This window comes from Macaca mulatta, chromosome 5 (assembly GCF_049350105.2).
Source record: "Macaca mulatta isolate MMU2019108-1 chromosome 5, T2T-MMU8v2.0, whole genome shotgun sequence".
Classification (NCBI taxonomy): Eukaryota; Metazoa; Chordata; class Mammalia; order Primates; family Cercopithecidae; genus Macaca; species Macaca mulatta.
In genome coordinates this window covers 7,600,390-7,613,041 of record NC_133410.1, presented here as the reverse complement: position 1 = coordinate 7,613,041, position 12,652 = coordinate 7,600,390, and the positions used below count along the sequence as shown (strand labels likewise).

Below are 12,652 nucleotides of genomic sequence, written 5' to 3'. Positions count from 1 at the left end.
AGCCCCATATCATGGAATGAGTTAGGAGCAGAGTAGGGGAAGCAGTGGTCTTGCCACCCCATGACCCAGGGTGGAGGCAGCGCCATCCCTGGGCAGCTGCCTATTCTCAGTTCATTTTGCCTGTCGGAGCTTCATTGCCCCCAAAAGACAATGGCTTAAAGAAGTAGGAAGACAAGAGGGCTTAGAGTGAAACCTACCTGGGGCTTGAATTCTGGCTCCAGGAGCTTGGATGAGAGGGTCACTTTCTCAACTGTTTACACCGTGGATGGCATGACTAGACAATGTTCAGACAGGCCCTACCCCAGCAAACTCCTTCATCTATTGAGATTGCTCTGCCCCAAAAAGTTGGCCTCTGTTTGGCTTTCACAAATTCTCACCTGAGTGCATCTCATCAGCAGAATCGAAATCTCGGCCAGAACCCTTGCTGCAAGAGAGTTAGAAAATGCATTTCCCCCTTCTGGCTCTTGTGATACAGGAGGTAGCAAAGAAAGGAGTGGGAGAGGATGCTAAGTGTGAGAATCTAGTGTCCAGCATGGCACCTCCTGGAGTCATTGCAAGGAGCACATCATAATAGGGAAAGTGTTGCAAAAACTTCTCCAAAATGTTACTAATTGTGATTAATATGATTCATAAAATCACACGCTCACTACAGTGAGATAGAAAGGAAGTGTATTAGGGAGCCTTGGCTCTGCAGCCCTAATGAACGTCAAAAGCTACTGGCTTGACATTAAGAACCATGGACCTAGAGAAATGGTGGAATAAAACTAAAAATTTCTGAGCTCTCTCAAAAGCCTTGGACTGGGTGCTTCCCATGCAGCATCAGCTCAAACTGGGGGCACATGCCTGGCAGGTTTTATGGAATCAAAGGGCATGGGGGCACCGGAATTAGCTGGGGATGGAAGTGTCCCTCCCAAATCTCAGCGAAGGAGTTCAGTAAAGCCCAGAAATGTTGCATTTCTTGTCACTGGTTGTTTTCCATTCTTCACCTGTGCATGGGAGCAGCCTGGAGCAGACAGATGATTTTTTTAAGGCCCTGCATTCCCACCCCACGACCAAGGTACAGAAGGAAGCCAAATTAAATGGAACAGAAAAAAAAAATCAAAGGCTCATTTTATTCTTTATCAGGCAAAGACACGTGCCGAAAACATAGTCTTCCTACCGTCATAAGCCAAAAGAAGCTTGGATAAGCTAGTACCATGGAATTTGATTGGGTTTCTTTTTCCCTTTTGCCATTGTCCTGTGATAAGTTTGCTGTGATCTCCATGAAGATAAATGGGAAGAAAAGAATAGTTCTATGTGGTGCCCAGAATGTTTGATCCTGTGTCCAGCAGCGGCAGCCAGTGTTACAATCAGTGCCCACAGCTCCAAAGTGCGATTATTATTAGCAGAGAGCCAGGGTTGCTGGAAATGGCCGGAGCCTACCAGGGGAGGGAGCTGCAGGGCCCACAGCCCTGATTCTCATCTCTTTTGGGCTTCCGCTGCTTCTTTGAAGCAACCCCACTTTGACTTCTGGCTTAGGCATAATTTGGGTCCTGTAAACCAGCTGAGATGGGGACAGATGTTCACCTGAGACTTACTCCAAATTCAAGAATGATGAAAGTGAAACAAGCCAGAGAATACTTGAAAGGAGACGACTGCTTGTAGATTCCCTTTCATCCTAACTCTTGGTCTTCCTTCCTCTAGAGGGAGCTATATTTGCACCCACTCCCAGGAATTTCTAGGGAAGCATGGCACCCATAAAAGTGTTCACAAAAGGAGCAAGGCCTGCCCCTACAAGCAGTTGTTCTATTCTCCCAGGCTGTGGCCTTGGAGGTCCCAGTAAGACAGCCATACTAGGCTACAGCCAGGCTCAAATTCCTTTGATAAACACCACGTGGAGTTATTCCATCAGGTTGCTGCAGTCTTAAAAGTCAAGAGTTAAAATGGAATGTTGTCTATACTCCTGTGACTATTACGATATCCCTACAAACAATAAGGAATGAAGAAAGGTGATAGGATTCAACTGCCCCAAGGTCTCTTTCATTTCTGGGTAGTTTACAAATAATAGAAATTTATTTCTCACAGTTCTGGAGGCTGGGAAGTTCAAGATCATGGGCAGATTCAGTGTCTGGTGAGGGCTGCTCTCAGCTTCCGAGTTGATATCTTGTAGTTGTGTCCTCACGTGGCAGAAGATGGAAGATCAAAACAGTGAATGCAATGTGAGGCCTGTTTCATGAGGTGAATAATCCAATCACCTCCTAAGAGCCCCATCTCTTTTTTTTTTTTTTTTTTTTTTTTTTTTTTTTTTGAGATGGAGTCTCACTCTTATCGCCCAGGCTGAAGTGCAGTGGTGCGATCTCGGCTCACTGCAAGCTCCGCCTCCTAGGTTCATGCCAGCCATTCTCCTGCCTCAGCCTCCCAAGTAGCTGGGACTGCAGGCACCTGCCACTATGCCTGGCTAATTTTTTGTATTTTTAGTAGAGATGGGGTTTCACCGTGTTCACCAGGATGGTCTCCATCTCCTGACCTTGTGATCCACCTGCCTCGGCCTCCCAAAGTGCTGGGATTACAGGCGTGAGCCACCGCCTGGCCAGGGCCGCATCTCTTAATGTAGTTGGCCCTCTGTATCCATGGGTTCAATTCAACCAACCGTGGATAAAAAATGGTCAAAAATAATTTTGTAGCAGACAAAAAATAACAATACAACAATAAAAAATAATACAAATACAAACAATATATGTAACTAAAAATAGCTACTTGCATAGTCTTTCCATTGTATTAGGCATTATCATTAATCCAGAGATGATTTAAAGTATGTGGGAGGTTGTATGCAGGTTAAATGAAGTACTAAGACATTTTATTTAAGAGGCTTGATGTCCACAGATTAAGGTATTCCTGAGGTGTCCTGGAATCAGTTCCCCATGTGAATACTGAGGCATGACTGTAACTTATCACATCGGTGATTAAGTTTCAACATATGAATTTTGACAAATACATTTAAACCGTAGCAGGAGTCCTCACCAAGAACCCAACCATGCTGGCACCCTGATCTCAGACTACTGGCCTTCAGAACTGTGAGAAACAAATGTCTGTTGTTTAACTCACCCAGTTAAGGGCATTTTGTTGTAGCAACCCAAACTGACTAAGACTTAGAGATACCACTCTCTGTGGTAGTGCATTTCCTGGTATGAGCACAAAAACTAGAGTAGAAAATCAATAGTGTAAATTCTATCACTAGTCTATCAATAGTGTAAATTCTGGGGTCAGTTTTGAAGAATTAGTGGAAATCTACTAGGAAGTCAAGAGGGAAGAACATTCCAAGGGGTGTCAAAGGCTTGGAGATGAGATGCATTTCCATGTGTTCAAAGAAAGGAGAGATGCATGTCTGGAGTACAGGGTACGTAAACAGGCCTGGGAGCATGATTATTGATTATTGATACTCTATTAGCACTTGTATTAATGGGTCATACACAATGTCCTGGTCTCCTTCTCTTTGATTTTTGGATGTTTTCAGTTTATGGAAAGTAAACCAGTTCATATTTTCACATTTTATAGTAAACTTTCATTCTCCTGAGAAGGAACTCATAGGAAATCTTGTTGGGCACTGATTTTCACTTTCCTACATCTTCAGTCGCCCATTAGATGAGGCCCACTGGGAAGTCACAGCTTGTCAATTAGCACAGCCAGGGGAGAGCAGAAGTGGAATCCTGCTGTCTGTCATGCAGGATGTTGCCCACTGTGCCTGAATTCCTGGGTGAAAACAGCACGTCTCTTCCAGAGCATCCCTGAAGGCCAGGAGGTAACAAGGTGAGGACCCAGCTCTGTAGGAGGAGAGTGGGACAGGGGGAAAAGCCCCACTCTGGCTTCAGCACATATCAGCCTTGAGACCTTGGTCCTGACACTAGTGACTGGAACCTCAGGTTATTCTTCTGTAAAGACAAGGATAGTAATACCCTCCCCTCAGGACCCCTTGAAGGATTAAGATGAGACTTGACATCGATCCCACACCAGTTATTAACCCTAAATAACAGTGGCTTAAAGGAACCAGGGGTTGCATTTTTCCCCCTCTTTATGAGTTTCCCTGCTTTGGTTCTTGCCCCTGTAATCCATTCACAGCAGCTGAAAGAGTATTCAAAATTGAGTCCGATCATATTGAAACCCTCTCACATGGAGTAAAAGCCACCATCCTCTCTCAGCCCAGAAGGCCTGACACATTTTTCCCTTCCCTTCCTGAGCTCCTTTCCCACTGCCTCCCTTTTTCTCCCTGGCATCTTTGCTGGCCCTTGTGTGCTGACAGTCCCCTCCACCAGCTGCCCTCTTCCTCCAGAGTTTTGAAACTGTGTTGACAGCTTGCTTTCCTCTTCTTCAGATCTTTGCTCAAATGTCATGTTCTCAGTCCCTAACCATCCTGTTTAGCCCTATAACTACCCCACAAGGCCCCTATTAATATTAGCCTCTTCTTACAGATGAGGAATCTGAGGCTTTCAGAGCTTAAATAACCTGTCTAAGTCACATAGCCATTAAGTGTCTGCATCAGTTGGGATACCACCAGTGGAAAGGAACAAAGAGCCCAACTTAAACAGTCCTAAATAGTAAAGGGTATTTTTTAGCTGAAGTTCAGTGGAATGAGGCTTCAGGCAGGGTTTGATCAGGCTCTGGCACCATTTCTCTGCTATACTTGAAGCTTTACCTTCTCCATGGACAGCCTACATCTTTATACTGTTTTTCCTTGTGGTCACAAATAGCTTCTGCAGTTCTAGGGAATCATATCCACGCATGACACTGTCCAAAGACAAAGGATATCATTCTGGGTAGCTCCTGAAAATTGGAAAATTACAAGAGAAATAACACTTAACATATTATTTGCATTTTTAAAACTTCCTTATAGCAAAAGGCACTATAAACAAAGTCAAAACACAAACAATAGGCTAGGAGAAAATATTTGCAACACACATAGCAGAGAAAAGGGCAAATGTATCTTGAAGACAAGGAGCTCCCAGTGAAAACTGACCAAGGTTCCGAGAGGCTGATCACATGGGAAACGGACAGCCTCCTCTGCGGCGAGATAACATTTCTCACCATATAATTTGCAAAACATGAAATCACTGATAACAATGAGTGCTGGCAAAGTGCAGAGAAATACACATCCCCTTATTCTGTTTATAGTGCCATCAATTATGGCTTTTTAGAACATAATATGCATACCCCTGAACTCAGCAATCCCACTTCTGGGATTTATTCAGTCGAAATAAAAGTACTAATGTATAAAGATGTATTCAGGAATTCTTGTCACATATTCTATAGTAACAAGACAAACAATTAAGCAAGCAAAGTTGGAAACAACATGAATACCCATAGTAGGGAATTGCTGGATAAATGATACATTGTATGATACAAACATACTATGGAATACTGTGTAACTATAGGTCCATGGCTTCTTATCTGAAACCCTTGGGGCTGATATGTTTTCATAATTCAGAATTTTTTTCAGAAGTAAAAATTCACTTAGATAATATATATGATAATAATATAAAATAACATGCTTAACATAATATGTAATAATATCTTAAATAATATATTTTTATACTATGTAATACTCCATACAGGTTTGTGGGAACACCTTGTAATCAAATACGTTAATATTTGATTTTATTGGATATTTATCCAACAAATAAATTTATATGGATAAATTTATTGGAATAATTTATTCCATTCATCCAAAATGGAATAAATGAAACTGAAAAAGAATGTTTCAGGTCAAATCTTATCACCAAAATAATTGTGGAAAAAACTGGACTTAGAATGGAGGATAAAGGATTGTGGATGTCATAGGTAGACCTATGTATACTAGCTTGGGGGACATTGGGGGGCATTGTGGGTATACATTCTTAGGCACACTCCATGATACATGGCTAAATTCAAAAGTAACTTTTAGAGTGACCCATGAAGTATGATCTCATTATTGCAAGAACAAACCAAAGCCCCCATATATATGGATATGCATTTGCATAAGCCAAGAGAAATCATGGAGGAGCCAGATGAATTGTGTGATTGATTACATGGGGGTGGGAGAGATATTGAGGGGCTTAAAGGGGTAACCCAAAAACATGTCTGTATTCTTTCACTTATTTTAATGAGCTGGCATCACTTTCATAATGAAAATACCAAACTTTTGAAAGAGGGGGAAGGTGCAAGAAAACCAAACAAAAGCCATATTTGAAGGCTTCATAATCCTCTTGCAATGCTGACGTGTGCCACCGTGTGTGGAACTATGTGGGTGTAGGGCACAGCAGTGACCACAGCATACACTCACCTTCACATGCCTCAAAGGGCAAAACAGTAATGAGTTTTCTTTCTTGTTGGTATTAGAAATAAGGGAATAGGAGGGTGCAGGGGATAGACTGGTCCTCACTGGAGAAGATGGGTTTTGAGTCACTCCTTGGCAGGATAATAATGCTAAGAGCAAACACTTATGAGAAGCTTCCCTACTTCCTGCATGTCAGCCTCACTCTAACCGTTTCATGCATATAAACTCCCTGATTTCTGCGACAGCCTTCTGAGATAGGTATTTTATTATCATCATCCCCATTTTATAGGTGAGGAAATTCAAGCCCAGGGAGATTAAGTTATTTGCCCGAGGTTATACAGCTACTCCCAACAAAGCTGAGGCCCAAACCAAGGCAGTCTGGCTCAGAGTGTGTGCACCCAACTACTACTACACACTGCCATTTTTCAGACAGGACCATGGATGGTTGAATGGAGACATACCCATTGCAGCCACAGGGAGGGGCCTGAGGAAGCCCCAGAGTCTAAAGCAGCCAGGGTATGTTCTAGAAATGTTACCTATGTAGGAATACTGTGCCTCCCAGCAAAGACCTGGCTGGATGCCTTAAGCTTCATTCACAAGTACCTGAGAGGATTATGGATCCTCACTGAATCCTCACTGATGCACCTTGCTGCTGCATCTCACCTAGGTTCACTGGACAGATAGCTGGCTGAGCAGCTTGCTCACACGTCAGTGCTGGCAGTTCAGTCTAAGATTAGAGGGTTGTATGTTACACTGCTGGTGCTTTTTTTGTCCACTGTAGCTGATCACATCGGGCATACCTCTCCCGTGTGTAGTCCCATGGGCTTCTCAGCATGCCTCAACGCACCTGCTCCAAAATGTGTTTTCCCATCTCTTGGTGATGCCTTCCAAGTCCCTCAGAGTCAATTTTGCATGTGCCACCCATCTATGCATTTCAGTCCCACATCCCAAATACCAGTGTCAGGTTTGGTGAAAATCCAGCCAGCCATTTTCACATGATATGATGACAGACAAATAGAAATGTAATTGAAGTTATAATTATTATCCAAGGCTCTCTGAGCTGGAGTCGTATGTGTACCAAATTCCCCAAAAAGCAAGTACTGACCAAAATTTCCCACAAAACAAGTACTGACCATTTGGGTGTTTCCTTCCTCCCTGTCCCCTTCCTTCCTTCTCTTCTGTTTCCCTCCTTTACCTGCACATCACTGAGTTTCCTTCTCTCCTTCTCTTTCCCTCTACCTTCCTTGTCATGTTTCTTGAACACCTACTTTGTAGGTACACCCAGCCTATCCATGCCCATCTGCTGCCATCACTTCAGCCTGGAGGAAAGGTGGTCTCAACTCCCCACCCTTCTCCCTACTAAATTCATCAGCTACAGTACTAAAGTCTCCAGTAACCATAGCGGACAAACAGCACAACAAGCAGTGTCCTCTGGGTGGGAGAATCCTTCACCCACCCCTGCCCCAGCCACGGCCCACCTACAGTTTTCCTGAGAGAAGGCGTCTGGAGTGACCTGTCTCATTTCTTTCCAGGAGCTTTAATTCGCCACATCAGTGTCTCCAAACTTTTAATCCATAAAAAAATGTATCCTGCCCCTCAATATATTTAGGTAAAAATAATATGCATGTTACCAAATGAATTTACATTCTGAAACATGCACACAAAATAAACATTTGTAAAGTATCATGTAAGATAGTATTATAAATAGAAGTTCTAACGTTTTATTCCCAGTATCCCACCTTGCAAACCACAGCTTTAAATAACCCAGCTGCCTGCAGCCCATGCTAACTGGAGTTTCTGTTTCTGTATTTGCAGGACATGTTCACATTACAGACTTCAACATAGCGACGGTAGTGAAAGGAGCAGAAAGGGCTTCCTCCATGGCTGGCACCAAGCCCTACATGGGTGAGTGTTCCAGGCCCCTTCTTTTCATGTGATCAGGCTCAATGCCTAAGACTCAGCATCCTTCTCTTGTTTCGTCTGCCACTGCCCGCTGCCACACACCCTCCTCCCATGCTCCCATGAGGCCCCACAGTTCCCAGTAGATACAATGCTCTCTCGAAGCTCTGGACCTTTTCCAAGCTGTCTCCTCTGCTAGACAACCACTCCCCTCTTGGTTTTTCTAGAGAACTCCTGCTCAGCCAGAGAGCCATGGCTCAGGCTTGAGAGGGTGGCAAACAAAACAAGTACTTTCTTTTCCATTTACGTTCAGTATTTTCCAGAATTTAACTTGGTGATGGCCATTCTGGGTCTATATTCTTAGACACACAGTGTTCTTTCAATATGCAGTTTTAAATCGTTTTTTTAAGGAATTTTTATGGAATTATCATTTTTAGTATGCATTCTGTTCTCTTGCTTTTATTTTCTTGGTTATGGATGCCTCTTATCTGAATGCTGGATCTTCTTTGCCAATCTTCAACATTTCTCACTGTCTCTCAAATCTTTACTACCTCTTCCTTCATTTCTTTAAAAATGTTCTCATTGTTATATTTCTCTTTCTCCCAAGGCATTATCTATTGTGTTTATTTGTTTCGTGCATTTTCTAGTGAAGTCTTCATTTCTGAAATCATTTGCCCTTGATTTCTTTCTCCCTAAGTTCTCTTACCTGATTTCTGAGTTTTTTATTCTAATTTATGTTGTTTTTCATGTCTGATATAATTTTGTTAATGCTTTTATTATGTGTTAATTCTGAATATCTATATTGTTATCAATTGCTGTGTAACAAACTGTGGCAAAACATAGTGGTTTAGGACAATCACAATATTATTTCTCGCAATTCTTTTGGTTGACCAAGTGTTTTGTCTTCGGGTTTAGCTGGTTCACTGATGAAAATGCATTCAGCTGGTAGGTCAGCTGGGAGCTGGGTTCAGCTAGGACAGCTGAGATGAACATATCACTCTTTCTCTATGTGGTCTTTCATCATCGAAGTGGCTAGAGTGAACTTCCTCACATGCAGTTTCAAGATGGTAGAGCCAGTTCCCCCATGCTTATCAGGACTCTGCCTGCTTCACATTTCCTGATGTTCGGTTGGTCAAGGCAAGTCACATAGCCAACCACGTGGAAGGGAACTGCATGGAGCATGGGTATCAGAAGGCTGATGCATGGGGGAACCGTGAATGAAACAACCCATCACTGTGTCTTTTAACTCCTTTGAAACGTAGTCTATAGGTTCGTTCTGTTTTATCAGCACATCTTTCTGTGTGTTTGTATTGCAGTGGTGTTATTCTGCTCTTCATTCTCCTTTTACTTGTAACAACTTGGTATGGAATTTGACTTTGATACTTTTCTGTTGCTCTTTTGTTTCAGTAATTGTTGATGATTACTAATATATCATATGCATGGGTTTTATGCCTAGATAATCCACATTTACCATTACAAATAATAAAAGAAATACATGTTTAAGGCTAGAAAATGTAATCAGTGCTGCACAAAGGTACACACACATTTACAGCCCAAATTTCTCCATATCTTTCTTCCAAAGGTTACTGCTTTTAATGTTTTCCTTTTATTTTCCTTTTTCAAATGGAAGAAGGAGGCCTTAGGAAGCATAGAATCTGAAAAATGGATGAAGCATTAATAGGTGATACCAAACCAGAGGTGCAACTTTTGCTGCAGAAAACTAACCACTGGGATGAGGAGTCCACCATCTCGGCTGAACTCTGTGCTGCTGTCTGTCATTCAGCAGTGAAAATGCCCTGTTTGGCCTCACTTACCTCTGGCCAGATTGTGCCTTATAGGGCACCGTATATTGAATTAAACAACCAAAATCTTTCCTCCCCAACCTCATAAACAGCACCTAAAACCGCCTGGAGGAGTTAAGAGTTGCACATGGGTATTGGAGTGGAGGAGGAGGCTTAGTTTGGACGTGGTGGAGGGTTTGAATTCCACATGGCCTGCGGAAGAAGAGACCTCCCTGAGCCCTTGGCAAAACCTAAATTCCAATCTATCTTCATGAACACTAGGGTTTTGGGGATCCACTATATCCTTCTTATTATCTTCCTTACAGATTTAAAAAGATATGACTATTTCCCTGGAAGGATAAATTCCACCTTTGGACTTGAGATCAAAATAGAGCCAGCTGAGGGGCCTCCAGCAAGAGAGAGGGGTAGAAATTGCTCATTTTATGTGAACTTTGTTCTTCTAAACTTTTAGAAGATGGTGTGGTTCAGGATCGCATTCCTTACTTAACAGACCTGTCTCTTGTGTTGTTTTGTGAAGTGTCAACATCTAAGGCAGCTTGCTATCCAGGTTTCCTGGCTTTGTTCTCCTCTCCCATTTTTATCTGGAGTTCCTCTTTCCTTTGTCTGTAGGGTCCTTGTCCTGATGCATTTTGGTTCCATGTCATACAGTTTTTCCTTGGGGCTTTTTCCTGGAAGGATTTGTGACTGGGTGGATTATAGACTTTTGATGTCCCGATTCTTCTACCTCCTTCAGAATTTATCGAGAGCCCTTTCAATGCCCCTGATACTAGACTGGGCAAACTCCTACCAGCTTCAGCTGCTGTGCTCAGAGTGGTCAGCTGTGTTTCCCAGTGAATACCTGCTGAATACCTTGGAGTTCTTTGTTTTCTGGTCCATAGAATGCTGCTTTGCTGCTTCTCTTGGTTTCTGTGTAGAAATCACTACCATGCACTTCTTGTCACTGTGGGTGTTTTGCTCCTACCCACCTGTATTTTGAGGGTTGTGGAGACAACTTATTTTTGTAGCAAATGCATGCATGGGTTTTTGGTTTAGCAATCTGTTTGCTCTGTTTTATATGCAGATTTGGGGAGATTCAAAATCTATACCATCATCTCTCTAGAATCTACTACTCATGTCATTAATCTTTCATTTATTAAATAAATTGAATAAATAAAGTTTGGCTACAAATAAATTGAATAAATAAAGTTTGGCTACAAATACCCTCAATGGTATAAATAATAGGCAACTTGCTTTTAAGTATTGACTACATGTCAGGCACTGAGCTAAGTGCTTTCCACCTAAAATTTAACGTGAAGATAGGCCCATTAACTATAACCTCTAAGCTCTTCTAATGCCCTCGAACATGGGATAGACACAAGTATCTCTTTCCATTTTAGAGTTAAGGAAATGGTGGCTTAGGAGGTTGGGTGACTTCCCCATGTTGACATTGTTGGCAAGAGTCAGACCCAGGTAAATGTGACTCCAAAACCTAAGCTCTGAAGTACATCTCAACCTGACCTCCCATGGCAGCAACTCCTTTTTAGCAAAAATACCAGCAGATATCCATATAAGTGAATTCATTCACTTACAGGTAGTCTTCATGGGAGCCTGAGCACTTACTCCAATAAGGCTTTTTTTTGTTGACGACCTTTCTGAGATCCCTTTCCGGAAGGATCTAGAGCTGGGGCAAATCTGACCGAAGAAGTCACTGCGTTGAGAGTCAAGAGAGATCAAATGGGTGGGATTCAGCAACTGATGGGATGGAGAATGGGGGCAAAGGCAACTTCCCAGGTCTCTGGATTTTGCAGCAGAGTGGTGCTCACTCTGTAGGGGACACAGCAAGACCAGTAGGTTTGTGGAGTGGCATGATGCAGACTGGACGTGTGGATGGAGAACCTGCCGGCACTGAGATGCAGCACAGCCAAGGAAGTGGGCGGGATACCCCAAGAAAGATGCAGGAAGGCAGAGAACCAGATTCCAAGGCTCAAGAATGCCGTGCTGGAAGGGGCACGTGGAGGCTGAGGGGGACATCCCACAGGGGAGTGCCAAGAAGAGAGACACAAGGTAAGGGCAGCAGCTCCCATTAGAAGCCTCCTCGTATTCCTACAGATTCGTTCTGACTGCTTTCACGCTGTTTCCAAAAAGCAAATTGATGTCAAGGGGTGTAGATCCTGGACCACTGGAGAAGTTCAAGACAGTTTTTGTTCTTGTTTTGTTTTGTTTGAGACAGAGTTTCACTCTTGTCACCCAGGCTAGAGTATAATGGCATGATCTTGGCTCACTGCAACCTCTGCCTCCCAGGTTCAAGCGATTCTCCTGCCTCAACCTCCCAAGTAGCTGGGATTACAGGCACGTGCCACCACGCCTGGCTAATATTTGTATTTTTAGTAGAAACAAGGTTTTACCACGTTGACCAGGCTGGTCTTGAACTCCTGACATTAGGTGATTCATCTGCCTCAGCCTCCCAAAGTGCTGGGACTACAGGCATGAGCCATTGTACCTGGCCAAGTTCAAGGCAGTTTTCTGCCAGCCCTGATGTCTCTGCCTGCACGTGGCACCATGCCTGACAGACTCACCCGAGCCTCCTCAAAGGCTCTACTTGGGCTTCCTGGCCCCGCTCTCTGCCTCACACTGTCTGAGGCAGCCCAGTCCAGGTTCTTAGTCTCCAGGAAAGCAGAGCCATGGG

General features: G+C 43.3%; 1 protein-coding gene across 2 annotated transcripts in view; it reads left to right on the top strand.

Annotated features, from left to right (window-relative positions):
* Positions 1 to 12,652, top strand: part of STK32B (serine/threonine kinase 32B) — a 401,787-nt gene that overhangs the window by 323,195 nt on the left and 65,940 nt on the right. Inside the window, exon 6 of one of the 2 annotated variants that reach the window (XM_001094166.5) lies at positions 8,102 to 8,191. The exons of the other annotated variant lie outside the window; for it this stretch is intronic. Within the exon in view, the coding sequence (XP_001094166.1) occupies positions 8,102 to 8,191 (90 nt within the window). The remainder of the gene's footprint in view (positions 1 to 8,101; positions 8,192 to 12,652) is intronic. 2 annotated transcript variants of the gene reach the window in all.